General features: G+C 35.6%; 2 protein-coding genes across 2 annotated transcripts in view; both read right to left on the reverse strand.

Annotated features, from left to right (window-relative positions):
* Nucleotides 1–15406, reverse strand: part of LOC129281672 (broad substrate specificity ATP-binding cassette transporter ABCG2-like) — a 41116-nt gene extending 25710 nt beyond the window's left edge. The window contains exons 1-3 of the mRNA XM_064113082.1: nt 15261–15406; nt 12607–12719; nt 9743–9802 (exon numbers count right to left, since the gene is read on the reverse strand). Coding sequence (XP_063969152.1) covers nt 9743–9802; nt 12607–12716 — 170 coding nt within the window. The 5' untranslated portion in view covers nt 12717–12719; nt 15261–15406. The remainder of the gene's footprint in view (nt 1–9742; nt 9803–12606; nt 12720–15260) is intronic.
* Nucleotides 15407–17654: 2248 nt separating this feature from the next.
* The window catches only part of LOC129281760 (carbonyl reductase [NADPH] 1-like), a 7800-nt gene continuing 5675 nt past the window's right edge, over nt 17655–19779 (reverse strand). Inside the window, exons 5-6 of the mRNA XM_054917672.2 lie at nt 19392–19539; nt 17655–18380 (exon numbers count right to left, since the gene is read on the reverse strand). Coding sequence (XP_054773647.2) covers nt 18174–18380; nt 19392–19539 — 355 coding nt within the window. The 3' untranslated portion in view covers nt 17655–18173. The remainder of the gene's footprint in view (nt 18381–19391; nt 19540–19779) is intronic.

The raw sequence follows: 19779 nt of genomic DNA on the forward strand, positions 1-19779 counted from the left end.
TTCAATGATATTTCAATGATCTTTTAATTTCAAGGATCTTTCAAAGATCTTTCAATGATCTTTCAATGATCTTTCAATGCTCTTTCAATGATCTTTCAATGATCTTTCAATGATATTTCAATGATCCTTCAATGATCTTTCAATGATCTTTCAATGATCTTTCAAGGATCTTTCAAAGATCTTTCAATGATCTTTCAATGATCTTTCAAAGATCTTTCAATGATCTTTCAAAGATCTTTCAAAGATCTTTCAATGATCTTTCAATGATCTTTCAAAGATCTTTCAATGATCTTTCAAAGATCTTTCAAGGATCTTTCAAAGATCTTTCAATGATCTGTCAATGATCTTTCAATGATCCTTCAATGATCTTTCAATGATCTTTCAATGATATTTCAATGATCTTTTAATTTCAAGGATCTTTCAAAGATCTTTCAAGGATCTTTCAAGGATCTTTCAAAGACCTTTCAAGGATCTTTCAAAGATCTTTCAAGGATCTTTCATTGATCTTTCAAAGATCTTTCAAGGATCTTTCAAAGATCTTTCAATGATCTCAATGATCTTTCAATGATCTTTCAATGATCCTTCAACGATCTTTCAATGATCTTTCAATGATCTTTCAATGATCTTTCAATGATCTTCCAATGATCTTTCAATGATCTTTCAATGATCTTTCAATGATCCTTCAATGATCTTTCAATGATATTCCCATGGCCTTTCAATGATCTTTCAATGATCTTTCAACGATCTTTCAATGATCTTTCAATGATATTTCAAGGATCTTTCAATGATCTTTCAATGATCTTTCAAAGATCTTCCAATGATCTTTCAATGATATTTCAATGATATTTCAATGATCTATCAATGATCTTTCAATGCTCTTTCAAGGATCTGTCAAAGATCTTCCAATGATCCTTCAATGATTTTTCAATATCTCAATGATCATATTTCAATCATCTTTCGAAGATCTTTCAATGACATTTCCATGGCCTTTCAGTGATCTCTACAAAAATCTTGACAGACCGTCAAAAGATCATAAATAGAATAACTAAACAAGAGCTTCGAAAGGTCATTGAGAGACTGCTGAAAGACTGTTTTGGACCATTTCTAAAAGTTTAGGAGCCTGTAAGATGTAGATCATAAAGACAATAGAAAGGTCTGTTCACAATCGTTCAAAACCATTGAAAGTTCATTAAAAGATCAAGCAAGTTTCACGGTCTTTCAGGGGTTTTACAACAGTCTTCTGTGGGGATTGCAGTGGGACAAATATGTAATATCTCTATTCACCCTATTTTGAACTTAACGTTGCCCTTTTATTCATCCCTAATCATCCTTGACATTCTCATTCCCTGTCCTTCAATTAAAACCCAGTTACACTATACCAGGACCTACCTACTACAAAGAGTTGTGATTGATCTAATCAATCCAGACTAAAAAAAAAACACTGTTATTGGTTGTTGCCTGGTCTTATATCGTTAAACAAAAAACATTTTGATGAGATTAACTTGACAATTTTAAGATACTGATTCAATATAAATAACTGTTATTGGTTGTTGCCTGGTCTTATTATATCTTTAAACAAAACACATTCTGATGAGATTAACTTGATAATTTAAAGATACTGATTTAATATATATATATATCATATATAAACTCTCTACAACACACCAATTCTTGTGAAAGGGCAAGTCAAATCACAACAGAGAGCTGAGACGCTTACGTCGAAAGTTGGTTGACCAGGACAGCATCGGCATCTCTTGACTCTGGACAACAACATATTTTGCCTTTGTTCGGATGATCTGCTGTCCCAGTCCACCAACTTTCAACAAAAGCCAAATTGTGATTTTCATTGCATTTTCAAAGGAATCGATAAAAATGTGAAAACTACCTATTATGAACTATGCAAAGCCAGGGATAATACGGCATACCAATCATGCACCATTGTCTTAACAAATCAATATGCTCTTCCTCATTTCAAAGAGATATTGTGAACATTTCCTCTATGAAGAATTATAACATTGATGATAGTTGATATTGATTGGATCAATCACAATTCTTTGTAAGACCAAGCCTAGTACCTGCAGATATTGGCCATTTCACATGTCGCTTTAATAATATAAGTCAATGAAATCTTTATTATTAAAATGGAGACTCTACAAGGTACCTTTCTCTGAGGCAAGACAATGATGTACAGGGAAAAAATTACGCGGGGGCTGGGGGTGATTTAGCGGCCAAAATGTTCAAAAGAGCCCTGGAAATCTCAACCCATCACAATGTTTAAAGCTTAACCAATGTTGCACATTTAGCCTGTAAATATTATATACAAAAAATTCGCCTTAAACACAGCTATTATATATATATATGCATATATTTCTCTACATCTGTGTTTAAGGCGAATTTTTTTGTCTTCTTTCAATGTTCGTAATGCGCCTTTAACGCCCTCTACCTTCGTCTTTACGTCTTAATGTGTATTATAACGGAATAAACCCATTCATAGCCTTCGCCGTTACATAGGATGTATGCATATATATATATATATATATATATAGGAAATAACATACATATATATATACATATATGTATACATATAGATTTTTTTTGTGCCTGGTATATGTACAACATGAAGGGTAAGTTCACCTTGACAAGTTGACAATAAGTTGGATTGTTATAAAAAGAAAAATTAGATAAAAATACTAGTACTATTTTACAGCTATGATGAAAAATCCATCCAGGAATAAGAAGAAATTTTTAAAGTTTGATTTTGTAATAGGCTTGGGCAATTCCCACCTTTCCCAGAACCGACTCCGGTTCTGACCTAAGGCGTCGGTTCCGAGAGGAGTCGACTCCATCATCATTTAACGGACAAGTCCACCCCTACATAAGGTTGATTTAAATAAAAAGAGAAAAATCCAGCAAACATAATACTGAAAATTTCATCAAAATTGGATGTAAAATAAGAAAGTTATGAAATTTTTAAGTTTCGCTTAATTTTTACAAAATAGTTATGTGCACATCCTGGTCGGTGTGCAAATGAGGGAACTGATGATGTCATCCACTCACTATTTCTTTTGTATTTCATTTTATGAAATAGGAAATATTCTAAATTTCTCCTCATTGCCTTTCTTAAATGTGGAAGTACCAATGTTTTAACATTTTAAAGTTCAGTCATGTTGGTCCTTATTGTCTAATCTGTAAAAATTGAAATAATGTACAATTCAAACAATAAAAGAGAAATAGTGAGTGGGGGACATCATCGACTCTCTCATTTGCATGTTGCTGAGTTGTGCAGATAACTATTTTGTGAAAAATAAGCACAATTTTGAAATGTCATAAAAGTTCTTTCTAATTTTACATCTGATAATAATGAAAATTTTCAGCATTATGCTCAATTGATTTTTCTCTATTGATTCAAATCGACATTTTTCTGGGGTGGACTTGACCTTTAATACACTAGTGAATTACTAGATACACACCAAGCTTTTTTCCATGTCCACAAAGTGAACGAAGCTACTGTGTACACTAGCATGATATTCCCCTCTCTTTCTCTCTCTCTCTTTTTTTTTTTCAAATCAACCTTTTGGGTTTCTTGTCTGTTAATGAAACCTTGAAAGTGTTTAATAATATCATAAAAAGGGGGCAATTACGTGGTCAGTAGAAAAGAGAAGCCAGACCAAGTTCTGTTTGTATGACTGCTGTAAGTTAAGGACAAGTCCACCCAACAAAAAAATGATTTGATTAAAAAGAGAAAAATCCAACAAGCATAACACTGAAAAATTCATCAAAATCGGATGTAAAATAAGAAAGTTATGACATTTTTAATATTCGCTTAATTTCACAAAACAGTTATATGCACATCCTGGTTGGTATGCAAATGAGGAGACTGATGACGTCATCCACTCACTATTTCTTTTGTATTTCATTATATGAAATATGAAATATTCTAATTTTCTCCTCATTGTCAAGAGAAACAGTGATTAATTCTTCCCTGAACATATGATATTAGCATTGCTTAATACTATTTGATTTAGTCAAGTCGGTCCCTATGGTCATATCTGTAAAAAATGAAATATTGTATAATTCAAACAATATAAAAAAACAGAAATAGTGAGTGATGGACATCATCGACTGACTCATTTGCATGTCACTGAGTTGTGCATATCACTGTTTTGTGAAAAATAAGCGAAATTTTAAAATGCCATAACTTTCTTATTTTACATGCGATTTTGATGAAATTTTCAGTGTTATGCTAGTTTGATTTTTCTCTATTTATTCAAATCAACATTTTGCTGGTGCGGACTTGACCTTTAAGTAGAACACAAGATCCAAATGTAGAATTATTCCATCAGAGCCATGAAAAATTGCAATTAAAGCGTGAACAGCATTCATAATTAAAGGTCTAGTCCACCACAAAAAAGTGTTGATTTAAAAAATATAGACAAATCACACTAGCACAACACTGAAAATTTCATCAAAATCGGATGTAAAATAAGAAAGTTATGACATTTTAAATTTTCGCTTATTTAAAAAAAAAAACAGTGATATGCACAACTCAGTGAGATTCAAATGAGACAGACAATGATGTCTCTCACTCACCATTTCTTTTGTTTTTTATTGTTTGAATTATACAATATTTAATTTTTTACAAATTTGACATTATGGACCAACTTGACTGAACCATATAGTATTAAACAATGCTAATTCCATATGTTCAGGGAGGAATTAGCGTTGTTTCACTTGACAATGAAAAGAAAATTAGAATATTTCACATTTCATATAATAAATTACAAAAGAAATAGTGAGTGGATGACGTCATCAGTCTTCTCATTTGCATACCAACCAGGATGTGCATATAACTGTTTTGTAAAATTAAGCGAAACTTTAAAATGTCATAACTTTCTTATTTTATATCCGATTTTGATGAAATTTTCAGTGTTATGCTTGTTGGATTTTTTTCTTTTAAATAAAATAAACTTTTTGTTGGGGTGGACTTGTCCTTTAAATAGGCCTTCAATATTTTTTCCAATAAATCATACATCATTCAAGTTATCTTTAGTCGTTGTTGTTGCAATTATTCATTGAAGACAATGTCGCAATATCACTATTATGCTCATTGCCATATTGCGGTTTTTACAGCTGGCCCAAATATGCATGCAGCCCTGTGCTACACTATGACAGGCGTACATGTATCTCTGTCCCTGATTTGAATGCAGAAAATAATTTGACAATGAGATATCTCCACTCTTTTTTAGAAAAATGAAGTACATGTAGTACACATACAAATCTATATATTATATATAACTTATGGCTTTCATTCCAACCCAGTAAATAAGATTGCTCTGATCAATCTATCTGACTTATCAGTATATAATTTACCGAGCAAGCCTTTAACATCCCAAAACTAGTTTTGTAATCATCTTTATAAAGCTTCAACAAGTGATACAGCCCCGTCGCCAGGGTTTTCAATTAGGGGGTTCGATTCCTTCTCTTCCTTGTCTGAAAAATTTGACAAGCAAATAGAAAAGGTCTGCAGTCAAAATTGTCAGGTATTCCGCCCCAGGAAAAAACTGTTTTTGTGCTTTTTGTTTTTATTTGGAAAATGTAATACTATTTTCAATGACTCATGATGTTTTGGTCAGCACCAGGCCTGCACTAAAAGAGTCAGCACTGCAAGCGTTCGGTAACTACATAGCATAGCGGCGCTACTTTTACAACAACCCATTCAAATACTACGGCACATAGGGATGGCGCTAGTCTGGTGCTGCTACTTTTTAATAGCAGCGTCAAAGTAGCACCGGTTTGGTGCGGGCTATTTTAGCATGCGGCATTCATAAAATTTTACGACTTAGCCCGGAGCTGGTCTGGACCAGCAAGGGCCTGTTGCATGACGAGATGAGCGATACGTAGGAACGTCCTAGGACCATTCTTCCGAGATAGGAAGATTGGCGACAAATCAGCGCTTTCCGTTTCACGAAAGCAATTTTGTCTTTCAAGTCCGCGACATCGTTTGATATCGATAGTATCGGAAAAATATTTAGTCTTCATCGTCACCTGAACCTTTTATTTCGGAATGACGACTTTTCATAAAATCATACATTTCAATAAAAGGGGATCAAATAATGTTTTATTTATTACTGATTGTAGAATTGATGTATGGAGCGTACTTTATGAGGTAAAAAGAGAAAAAACTTTCAAGATTCACAAACATAACTGGATAAAATCAAAATTTTCATTATTTCACTTATTTAGAACACGGTGTCCTTTTAGAGACACCTTTCATTGATATTTCAACGAAAGAGACCCTTGTCCGACATAAAAATTGATTTAACTAAGTAATTTCGACATTTTATTAGTTCAATATACTGATTTATTATAGAAAACATATATATAATGATGATTTTGCAAATTATGCGTTAATATGTTATCTGTTGAGGTAAAAATAGGGTTTGAATGGGGTAAACAAAATCAACAGTGTCTGATTGTATGAGACTAAAAAGGAAAATATGAGAGGCTGCGTGTGAAAAATCTAATTTATTTATTTTATTTGTCAGATATAACGCAAGAAATACAAATGTGAGTGTTTAGAGTATAAACATACCTCAGTTGCATGATGAGTAACCGAAGACAAGGAAAATATGAAAATTGCTGCAAACATGTCCAAGTGGATAAAGTAGTGCTTTGCAATAGCAATTAAAACATAGAAAAAGGTGTGTAATCCGCAATGGAAAAAATACTATTTACAGAAATAATGCTAATATTACAATGATCATAAACGTTGGTAATCTTTAAAGTTGATCACTTAATTTATGGAAGCTTATATAAGAATAAGGTTTAAAGAATATAAAAAATATATATGTTCAACATTTCAAAGTTGAGGAGTAGAGAATACATTATTGCTTTAACATTTTAGTAGGGGCCTAAAGGGGCCTACCCTAAAGTGAAAATGCGCCTCTTTGTATGGACTCATTTCCATAATCTTTTCTTTAATGAACTAGCTTATCTTCATTTGTAATGATTGTGATGGATTCGTAAGCTATAGGCCTAATCTGTATCTTAAATTCAATTAGGTATTTTGTTACTGCAGATTTTTTGTTTTGTTTCACTGTTTCAGTACATCTCAAGTTAAGCCCAAATCCGACAATTAATTTTCATTGATTAAAATTAATCTCAGCAAAAAAAATAATCATAATGAAAATGAAATAAAAATAAATGAATGATTTACCATGTTAAACATTTTAGTTTTGTATCGTGTTTTTTTTTGCTGAACGTTATAAACACGTTTTTTACCTTACATAATTTATTTTAAAGAAATTTGTTTTCATGTTGTTTAATTATCTGTAATGAGAAAGCATGAGGGGTCAGAGAGATAGTGCCGCCCATTTCGATATTTCAAAAAAAAAAAAAATGGAAATGGTGTGGGGATAGGACGGACCATAAAAGAAAACATATTAATAAAAAATATATATTGGGGCCTACATTACCCCCGGACATATAAAGCCCGGAGAAGTTAAAATGACATCTGTTTTTGGTCGTCTTGCCGTGCAAAAAGACGACCTGCAATTGATGACAACTAGCCCCCATATAAAAAATAACTTGGCGCCATTCCAGATAAAATGCATCAGTGTGCAACCCAAAAAATGTTTAAAGGTGATATGTCAGTGTGGCTTGCCGTAAACGCATTTTCTCTCAATGCCGACGGTGGCGGGCGGTGTGCAAAGAAGATCATGCCTACGTAGGACATGTCTGGAGGTGTCTTTCCAAGGACCATTCTTCGTATCGCCCAAATCGGCTTTGTGAAACAGTTGAGCGATATCTCGTTCTTACGTAGAAAGGTTCTACGAAAGACCATTTCATGCAACAGGCCCCAAGTTACTGAAGGTGGTATGAGGGGTACGATCAAACCCCAAGGCTACAGACTTGTGATATATTTCTCTCTCACCTGTGACCTACATATCATACAAACTCAGACATTTCTATCACTGCTTTGAAAGGGCTGTTGTTGTATGGATGCATTCAAGCATCAAAACCAAACATCGTACCACAACGTGCCAGATGCACTATTACTCTGCCAAATTTCAAATAGAACTAGTTCACAGATCAATCCTTTATGCATACTCATGGTTGTTCTTTCATTGGGTAACTGAGGACTCTATTAATCTGCTATCAATAAAGAAATCCTTGGAATTCAGTAATTTGCATACACTTAATCTAAAAACTCTGAAAAGGCAATTATGTGTTCGGAATCTGAACATGTTTAAACAGCATAAAGCAAGCCCCTTATATAAAGCCCCCATCACACTTAATTATTCTGAATCAAGCAGAATTGGCCTGAATGAAAGGACTATTGTTTGACCACCAGTTGGTCATTTAAATCTACTTCGAACACTGTTCGAAAATACCCCTCAAATGTTTTGAACATGACCAAAACCTTCGGGACGGCCAAAAGAAATGACAAAAATATTTTGAAAGCACCCAGAATGCAGTCAGAATATTTAGAATGCGCCTAGAATGCCCAAGAATGTAGCACGAATTATCAATCTGACTCCATTGCGGCTCATTTTGACTAGTGTATGATGATTCACCTGGTCAATTTACTGAATTTGAACTCCAGTTTGGTGAATTCATAAGTTCCTCCCAAAAATTTCTAGATTTTTTGAATAATTTTTTCGTTCCAGCTTCTGCTTGATTCCTGCTGATTCCGAATAAGTGTGATGGGGGTTTTAGATTTGACACCTGAAATGTGTTTAAGACCTTGAATGTGCGCCAGGAAATGGGTGCCAGTTAATGTGTTTTGGAAGAGGAGGGTGGCCGAAAAGGCCCCTCAGTCTACCCCACCAAATCCATTTTAGAGTGAGCGGAGTTAATATAACATGTACATGAAGTGTTGGCATACATTTAAAAAAGCTTGCTAATGGGCTAGGTGATTGGAAATCCTTCTATTATTAGCAAAGTCAACCACTCAAGCCAGCACATGGCCCTAAAAGATATCGAAGCATGGATGTAAAAAAAACAACCATAAAAAAAGCTGACACCATAAACTGGTTTAATAGTTGACAACCTAACATGTTAACATGACCCATAACAAAAGTATTTAAAACATTACTACAGGATAAAATGTAACTGAAACTATGGACAAAAATTAGGTACTTGATAGTAATATGGGTGTACATTAAAAAGGTATTATGATAGAAACTGAATAGAAGAAACACAGAACTATATATGCCTAGTGTTTCATAAAGATGTTTGTAAGTTATTTTACGGGCATAACTGGTGAACAACTCTTGTGCTACATCAGATGGCAGTCATTTGACAGTAAATGGACACTATCATCAGCTTATTAAGATGAATTCAGATCTTTTTCGATCAAAATTCTTGTTGCTAACAAGAATTTGAATGAAAAATTTGATATTAAGAATCAAAGATGTGCACTGCATCTTTTTTTTAACAGGGAAATGTTGGGGTATCTGATTTAGCAAAAGAACAGATGATCAGTTGCTTGTTAACATACAAACTGTTTTCACAAAATATTGCTAAACTTTAAAATTCAATAACTTTGTTATTTGTCATCCGATTTTGGTGAAATTTTCGGCATTTTGCTCAGTGAATTCTACTCTATTTATAAAGCTAAAAATACTTTCAGCCCGGGACCATCTCTTTAAAGCATGAACAGATTTTCAGTCATTTGACACTATCATCTTTATGCAACTTTATAAAACAGCCCATAATCATCACAAGGTGGTGTACTTACGATGTTTTTCCGCTCCCAGTGGGTCCTAGGATGGCATTCATTCCACACTCAAACACTCCCCTAAAATATCAAATTACAAAGAAAAAATTGTTATTTCTAAAGCAATTATATCGCTCAAATCACAATGAATCTTTTCTCATTGGCTGATCAAGAGGAGTTGGGTGTGGAGACCAAGGTCAAGAGAATGACTAGCCGTTCGTCAGGAGAAGGGTAAGGAGGCAAAGGTCAAGGTTATGACTAGCCGTTTGGCCTTTTCTGATTGGCGGATTCAGAGGTGTGGGGTAAGGGAGGCAAAGGTCAAGGTAATAATGACTGGCCGTTCGGCCTTTTCTGATTGGCTGATTCAGAGGTGTGGGGTAAGGGGGGCAAAGGTCAAGGTAATAATGACTAACCATTTGGCCTTTTCTGATTGGCTGATTCAGATGGGTAGGTTTAATAAGGGGTCAAGGTCAAGGATTCAAGGTAATCATTAGCCACTTAACACTCCTCCCATTTGTTCATTTTTTGGGGTGCACACCTATAGACGTTTTTTTTTACATATAATGTCAGAAGGAGTTTGTAAGAACCCTTACATTATTTTAATTTATAAAGCTTTAATTAATGGCTGTTTAGGAATCCTAATTTGTTTATCCTGACAGCCAATCACAAATCATTGCTAAGCATCCAATGTCTTTTTTTCAGTTCTATCCCAGCCATGAAGTAATTTTCTTCAGCAAGAAATTTATCCACATTGTGCTGCACTCGACCCAGGTGAGGTGAATGGGTACCCAGCAGGATTAATTCCTTGAATGCACAGAGCGCTGAAAGGCAGCTCGAGCTAAGGCCAGGGTAATAATAATAATAATAACAATAATAATAATAACAACACTGTGCCTCGGAATAGATTATTTCTAGACAGATGGCGCTAAATAAATGCCTATTATTATTATTATTCAACTATATACTGTATGTTTTGTTCTAGTGTTCTGCTCATTCATACAATGTTACTCTGATTAGTGCATACATGTCGAAAAGCTTTGAACAGTAATTCCATTTTTAAAGCAATTTTACGACTTTAGCTTCATATTCTGTTCATATGCCCCCACTTCTGTAATACATGATTGAAGTGGAATATAAAGCAAATAATAACATTTAGTTAGATGAAACAAACTCCTTGGTGACTGATATGAACAGATGGTAGTTAGCTTCCTCCTGATTCACCTCGGAAATGAATTGTCATCAGCACGTTCATAAACAATATTTATTTGCTTTAATTAAAAAAATAAACTTGAAATAACCTTCAAATTTCAACCCAACATCTGGTGCCTGGACTTCATAAGTGCCGGATATTGTGAACCAATAAACTCTTCAAAATTTCTAGTAATGAAATGTCAGAGAAATTTCAATAGAAATTACCATTTCAACTGCTCATCATTTTACATGTACGTGTTTGTACCAGCATTTCTCCTCATCAGGAGGTAGTTTATCGATTACAAATTTTAAGTCAGGATCACTCACTGCATAAACTAAGATCATGGGAAGCCTAGGAAGCTGTAGTGTAAAGTCTACATATTTTTTTTTTTTTTTGGGGGGGGGGTATTCTTGTTGTCTATTTGAACGGAAAAAAAACTCTAGGGAAATATAAAGTTTAATAAAAAACGAGAATAAAGATTAGAGAGAAGCAATTTCAAACGGTTCTATCAAAATTGGTGACAAAATGATAAAGTTTGTAAAGGCCTCAATTTACTTTCTATGGCAATCCTCAAATTGGCATTGTTGAATTTTTAAAGTACTTAACAGGTGGCTGTTTCATAAAGCTATTCAAAAGTTAAGAGCAACTTTACGGACGACTGGTGATCCTTTCTTAAGCGCTGAATAATCACCAATGAACATTTAATGGTGAATATCAATATCACAAGAGAGAATCCTCAGTCATTCTTAAAGTTGCTCTTAACTTACGAACAGCTTCACGAAACGGCCCCCAGGTCTACTACTAGTTTAAACTCTCCATGGTCTAAATTCACAGGTGGTTTTGATTCGGTGGTTCAACCCATGGTTTCATCCATTTCATCCTTGCGTAATTCAGCCTATATATTGAGAAGGCTTTCAATAATAAGTGCGTGCTTTTGCCACAAATTGACATTTGTTCTGAACTTCCACTGTTCATATAAATTAATCAAAACAAACAGTAGACTCATTAATTCATAATGTCCAGTGGACTCCATGAGGGCTGTAACCTTAGTAACAAGCACACTGTTTCTTTGATTTTTCTGTGTTTGCACAAGCTATCTTGTCCCAAAGGTTTCTAGCTTGTGTGAAAACAGAAAACCAAAGAAAAAGATCAACGAAAGTTTGAGAAAAATTGAATCAAAAATAAGAAAGTTATGATCTTTTGAACTTCAGATCATTATTATAATGTAGATCCTTCATTTGGCAATGCGACAAAGATGTGTGAACAACTTTCCCCATTACTTTAGTATATATTTCATTTAAACTGCCTCTTTTATCACATCTATCAGTAGATCATGTATTATTTCTATAGGAAGGCATATTGTAATACAGATTTTCAAAGAATACATTATGGTTAAAGAGTTTGTATCACCATAAGAAAGAGCAACTGAAAAAAGAGACATTTTGGGGGTATTGCATAGTCCATCAAAGGGAAAGTTGTTCACACGTGACATCACACATCTTTGTCCCATCGCCAATGAGAGGATCTCCATAGTATTAGTGATCGCAATATTCAAATACCAATAACTTTCTCATTATTTGTCTGATTTTTCTCAAACTTTCTTAGATCTTATTCTTTGATTTTTCTCTATCCATACATGCCCAGTTGTTCCAAAGGTTTCACCCCCCTTTAATAGGCAAGAGTGTGTACTCACGTGATTCCTTTTAGGATGACCTTTTCTTGACCTTTCTTGCATTTCTGCCCAATATCTACTGTGTATTGAAGATTATGACAAGATATCGTGGTTCCTTGGTGTAGGGACATATTCTAAATGAATAAATAAACGATACAGGCATGAATATCATTGAAAATTCACAATGAACCCCAGCAAAAAAAATCAATAAAGAAACAGGTAAATGAACAAATAATTAATTAAATATGTCAGTAAGTAAATGAAAGAATAAATGAATGAATAAAAGAATCAATCAATCAATGCGGGTTGTATATCTTAAATGGAGCAGAACAATGTATTGATACATTGCCTTCAAAATAATTGATTTGTTAGAATTTGTTAGCATTTTCTACAGAATGTGAGTATCAAGTTCACTGAGTTAACCCTAAAAGGAATGGGCTATTTGAGATGTATTGAGGACTTGGGGGCTGGAGAGATGAGAAGGGGGGCATCATGGCCCCCCTTCTGATCTCTGTCCCCGCTTGCGCGATTGCGTCAAAATTTGGCATGCACATTCTTTACCTCATAAACTACAAGCCAGTAAAAAAAAATTCTGAAAATAATTTATTCATTTATTTTGAATAAATTATGCAAATTCATTCGTGAAAATATTATTTACATATTTAACACCCAATTTCACTTCAAATTATCATTTTTCTTCCCAGATGTGATCTTGAAATCTTATTTAAAGGTTTCCACAAAGAAAAATTGTGAAAGTCAAATTTTTCTTTTTTTGTTTTTAATATGTATTCATTGTTTTTTCAATGGATTTTTTTTAATAAAGACCATTTAACTACTGAATAAAACCCTAAATTAATTCAGCAGACCAATTAGAATAAAAAATAATCACCCTTTTATGAATTTCATCTCCCATAGACTTTTCTACACAAAGTCTATGAGAGATGAAATTCATAAAAGTCATATGATGTCCCAAGTCCCAACACTATACATGTACAAGTGTACATCACAAATTTGGTCTCAAAAGTTGCGCAAGACTTAAAAGAAAAAAGTCGTAAAATTTTGCGACTCTACCTATCTTTTTGTGTTTCGGAAAAATCGCGTAAGGCGTTGAGGGAGGCTATCATGCCCCTTTCCCCAGTCCTTTTAGGGTTAAGTTGATTAAGTTTGGTGCATTTTTTGTTGTTGTTTTTATCATGCAGTCATTTTCAAATTTTGCTGAATTAGCAATTACTGGTAAACATTTCATCCAAAACGGTTTGTTACGATCGTCTGCGTTCGCGGAGCAGGGATTATCAGTGGCGTAATAAGCCTAAAACTTTGAGGGGCCAGATATGTTGTATCAGGCGAAATTCAATAAAAATTGTGAGCGAGCAAGAAAAAATTTCATTTTCATTAATAAAAACAAACAAATTTTGTATCAGATTTTGACATAAAAATATTCAGAAAATGATATATTTTACCTTTCTCTCTTTTCTTTTCTTTCCCTTTTTTGTTGCCTTTTTTGGGGGGGAGAAGCCCCCCCCCCCATCTGCATGTGCACCTCTACCAATAGTCTATTAATATTATATTGTCGTTATTATTTGATGAATAATTTTCATAGACACGACTGGTTCAGAAAACTATTAAACACAGCCTTTCTTGAAAAGCTCCCCCGGTTGTCCCGAAAAGGTGCGTTTATTTGACTCCCCTCCCTCAACCCACCCTTTCAAGAAAAGCTCCCCCGGTTTTCTCGAAAGGGTGCGGCCATCCCCGCTTCGCGAACGCAGACGATCGTAACAAGCCATCCAAAACATCATTTCATAATGACCTGTGCGATGTTTATAGGAAGTTGTCAAAGACGCCTTTTATTCATTTACATGAAGGGCAATCATCCTTCACAATTCTTCACTGTCATTACAAAATGGATACCACGCCGGCAAGCTCACACATGCACTTTCAAACTAGACCCTGAAATCCGTCAATCTCACAGTACGGTACCTTAAATAAGTATTTTTGAAAGAATTACCCATCGGTTACAAGGGATTTGAGACTCCCTGGTTTTTATACAAAATGTGAATTCATAATTCTGTTTCAACAATACAAAAACTAGGAATCAATAAAGAGGTCTAGTTCTAGTCTTCATAGGATATATAGGCCTTGGACTTACGTTACCGATGTAAAAAGTCAGAAATCGTTAAATAAATCCCCAGAAACGATGATTATTCCTGTCTATCTATGCCATGCCCAGCGCCCAGGCCATGGTCCACATACTCGATTTCTGCTTTTAAAAAATGACGGAGTAAAGCCATTTTGGCTTCCGCTCACTCTCCCATCATGTTCTACCATATATTAGGGCTAGATATATTATTTTGAACCTTTTCTATATATTTATTTTCAATTTTGGGTGGCTGTCGCAAAAGGAACTCTTACCCTCACTGCCTCAGCCCTAGCTCTGGCCCTCTGCCTCTCGCTCACCACTACAACTACCGCCGGTACAACACTGAATTACAAAGGCATCATTCACCGGAACTCACATTCAAGTCGCCCCGCATCCGCGGGCTCGCAATTTCTCACAAATGCCCAGACCGAAGCAGGCTAAGCCTAGGCTAAGCACAATTTCCAAGTGATTTCGATTTAGTCGTAGTATTGAGCTAGATTCACTTCTCTTTAGAATATTATAAATTCTATCTACTTACTGAGTCTTGTGCACAGATCTTCTGAATATAAGAATATTGAATATTAAGAGCGAACAGATCTTCGGATGTCAACTCGTACTTGCGTGGTACAACAATATTAAAAAGCTGGTGAAAATTAGGCGAGCGCGACGATCAATATCGCGATTGCTCGGCGGCGCGGCTATTGGGCAAAGGGATTGGGCCTATGGCTTGGGCATGCGCTGCTAGCTAGATAATAATCGAGCACTGATTGCCACGCCCACAATTCCAAAAGGGAAATCCCCGAGAATTTAAAACGATGATGGGGGGGGGGGGGTCCCGTACAAGAAGATTCTTGGGAAGTATTTGGAAACAACATGAGGATGCAGTGGCGTACCGCATTGGTGGGTACAGGGGCACCAGCAAAAAATTGATGCAATTAGTGGACGCGCGAAGCGCGCTCTAGAGCCAGGTATACTGAGACATGAAGGACTGTGCCATTAAAGTAGCGCGTATTCACTGGGGGGGGGGGGGGATTTCAATTCAGTTTATTATATGAGACATTGTAAAAACATTCAGAAGACTGATATATACAAAGTTAACAGAAAAAAGGAAAAATACATGAAATGAAAACAAAAGATAATCAAACAAGAACATAAGAGTAAGATTAAACATGTTAAATATTGAACTCGAGGTTAATGCTATATAAATAAACAGAAAGTAGAATGACCGAAAAACACACAAAAATGTTGGGATATGATGATTGACTTCATTGTAAAGAGGAAAAACACTGTTGTAAAACAGCAGAAATAGATTTGTGCATGACAAGAAAACGGTCAAGATTAAACGAAGAGTAATTGGAAATTACATTGAGAGTCAGCGATCTATGGGGATCTATGACAGCGACCAGACCCAACCAAACACTCGGGGCCAGAACAATGAATAAAGACGCTGGACAATTTCATTGCTCCGGCTTCGAGTGCACAGTCGATTGCAATCTACTGTCAAAGAACGATAACTGGAATGATAGAGCATAACATTGAACGGAAAATATATAAAATTGAAGAAAAAAAATCCATTAGAAACTGGGCGTTGTGGCGTGCGCCTGTAATTCAAGCTGTGGGGAAGTTACGAATTGACGCAGAGGTTCGAGGTTCGAGCCCTGGTCACGTCTTTGGGATGGTGACGTTAAAGGTCGATCCCAGACGTAAATAATCATATCTGATTGATACATGTCTGACAAAACTCAAATACACACATACATTAGAAACCACATATAATGTCCCCCATATATTGGTAGGGGGACGCGTCCCCCTGTCCCCCCTGGGATTTCCGCCCATGGTGACATAAAATTGGGGGATCTCTGGTCGTGTTTCCAGCCTAAGTCACTGGCACACTGCCCTCTAGGGATAAGGCCAATATAAAACAATGAAAAAGGAGGTAAAAGGTTAGGGGAAGAAAATATGGTGCCAGGTAAAAATGGCAGAGGTAATAATGGCAGAGGTAAAAATGGCAGAGGTGAAAATGGCAGAAGTAAAAATGGCAGAAGTAAAAATGGCAGAGGTAAAAATGGCAGAGGTAAAAATGGCAGAAGTAAAAATGGCAGAGGTAATAATGGCAGAGGTAAAAATGGCAAAGGTAAAAATGGCAGAGGTAAAAATGGCAGAGGTAAAAATGGCAGAGGTGAAAATGGCAGAAGTAAAAATGGCAGAAGTAAAAATGGCAGAGGTAATAATGGCAGAGGTAATAATGATACAATAAATCAAGCGGTCACCAATAAAAATAAACAACGTGAAAGAACAAAACGAGAAAGAGGGAGAGAGAGACAGCCCGCGCGATTGTATGGTGTATAAGCGTGTATAAGTCAGGCGCGCGGATCTAAGGGGGGGGGGCGAGCCGGCCCCGCCCCCCCCCTATTTTTTGGCAACCAAAAACAAATGTCCTTTTAACTTGATAGAAACGCTGAAAAAAAAAGTACGAACCTGACGAAGGAGGTATTATACCCATGTTTAATTTACATCCTCGTAACGACCGGCCCGATCCCAGACCTACTTGCAGTACGTGGCACCGCATTCTGTTAGTTCACTGATAAAATGTAGGTTAACCACGCTACCGCAACTGCGCGCATCAAGACATTCTCCTACACATGGGTCTCCTGCACTCCATCAACGGCCGATTAGCTCTGCATAGGAGGATTACCATAAAGTGCACAAGTAGGCTGTAAAACAGTATTTTAAAGATGATTAAAATATCCTGTTTTTGGGGCTTAATATCAACAGATTCCGAGCTCTCATTAATATTAGATTGATAAATAAGGTAATTACAGTTTCATGAATTCCTAATAATGAAATCGTCACTTGTTTTCAGAATGGAATATCGACATCGACAAGTTTTATCTCGCCAAACCAATAAATGAAAATAAAATGAAAGCCAATCTTAAACGAAACACCTTTTAATATTATGCATCTCATTCTTAAGTTTAAACATGAACTGCTCCCTACTAGTGCATCTGCACTTGCATTGTACTCACTTGATCAATGAAGAAATACTTTTACCTTTTTATGAGGCCGCCATCATTATCGAGCCTATTTACTCACAATGGCGGTCTCCTGCATTCTTTTGAATTGTCTTTTTGTTTATTGAGTAATTTTGTTTAAATGTTATTGATCCATTGCTTATACTACAGCAATATAATTAATTTGTTATATAATTATTACATTTGTACATATTACCTTGTAAGTTTATATTTGATGAATTGAATGCAGAAATAAAAGCAATCAATCAGTCAGTCAGTCAATCAATCAATCCATCCATCCATCCATCAATCAATCAATCCATCCACCAATCAATCGATCAATCAATCAATCAATCCATCCACCAATCAACCAATCAATCAATCGATCAATCTATCAATCAATCTGAAACCAATCAATCAATCAATCAATCTGAAACCAATCAAATAATCAAAATAACATCGGTGTGGAGAAAATCATAGGATTGTCTTCGAAAAATAAACTCTCCATTTGGGCCCTCTGCGCCAGGGGGAAGAAGCGACAGAAAAACAGGAGTATCGGCGCCCTCTACGGTTGTAACTCTAGTTCCTCCAAAGTAATCATCTGGCAAATGAGCAGACATATCGGTGTATACGAACCCTGGACAACACTGCAGATATGAAATATATTATAAATCAAATTATATCGTATTCTATGAAACAGAAAAGATTACATGACGTGTATGAAAACAGAGTGGCACAACGATAGAAACTGGCTTGTAAGAGGGTATAATTGGGATAACAACGTTATGTTGGAAACATTATAGAAAATAATTTTGACATTTGGGTTACCATGTACAACGTTGTCAACTGGTCTGGTGGAGAGTGTTGGATAACCAACAGTAGTACAATTTTATAGCAAAAATATGGAAACCAATGAGGGTCAAATGACATTTCTGTGGCAGCTAACTGGTTTTAATCACGTCTTACATGTCTAAGGCTTGATCGAGCCATGATTACTAAAACGTAGTAAGGGAACGTCCTAAATTTGAGTATTTTCGTAATATTTAGGGAAAATAGCATTACGGAATTATTTTGGTATACGTACAGTACATCTCACAAAAAAGGAAACCCGTTTTCAGACCTAGATTTCACAATTATTAAATGTGTTTTAATATAAATTTGATACTCATGGCAAGAGAGTGGAATCTCATCTCTAATTTGAAATCAACAGCGTAGCAAATCGTTCACGCATTGCAGATTACAAACAATAAATATTGAGGCCTATCAGAAACGATTTGCGCAGCCGCGAACTCACGTGTGAATTTGAATCCACTCTCATTTCAGAGATCAGCGAATCTTAACAAATAATATAAAAGAAACGCCAAGGAGCCAATCGTCGAATAAGCACTGTCGTCGTATCATGCATGAACCAATCTTGTCCAATTTTTCTGCGCAACCTGGTTTTGACATTATTTCAAACTCGTCTTGCTCGATCATTAATGCGTAAAGTGTTCGTCTCATATTTATAGGTATCAAAACAAAGAGGAATAATAATAGAATTATATGATTATGCAAATGAAATATCATAATTCATTTAATTGCCTTTGAAGAATAAAGACATGGGACTCCCGGTTTCCTTTTTTCTGGGACGCGCTGTATATCTGTCCATAATTACATACCGCATTGACAAAGATATCCTGCGCTGATTCCTGTTCAGATATTAATTCCCTTGCTTGTATCTTAGATAATACAATGACGCCGAGTTTGGCTACCCAGTATGGCTTATCTGTCCATCCGTGTTCTTCTAAACTCCCTTCTTTGCAGAATCTGAGGGTATATAGAGTGAAAATTCACAAAAATGATGTTTATATATAGCAAGGTTCCTTTGTATTAAATAATCAAATGAGTTTTCAACGCCATACTCCCTTTAACAGTCAATTAACGCAAGTCCAAAGGCAAAGTAGAGGGCAGTATGTACGCCCATGCTTCTTTTGGATGAATCCTCATAGATCAACGTCTTTCTACAACATAACGAAAAACTCCTACTACCCCCCCCCCCCCCCCCCC

The sequence above is a fragment of the Lytechinus pictus genome, chromosome 18, assembly GCF_037042905.1.
Source record: "Lytechinus pictus isolate F3 Inbred chromosome 18, Lp3.0, whole genome shotgun sequence".
Taxonomy (NCBI): domain Eukaryota; kingdom Metazoa; phylum Echinodermata; class Echinoidea; order Temnopleuroida; family Toxopneustidae; genus Lytechinus; species Lytechinus pictus.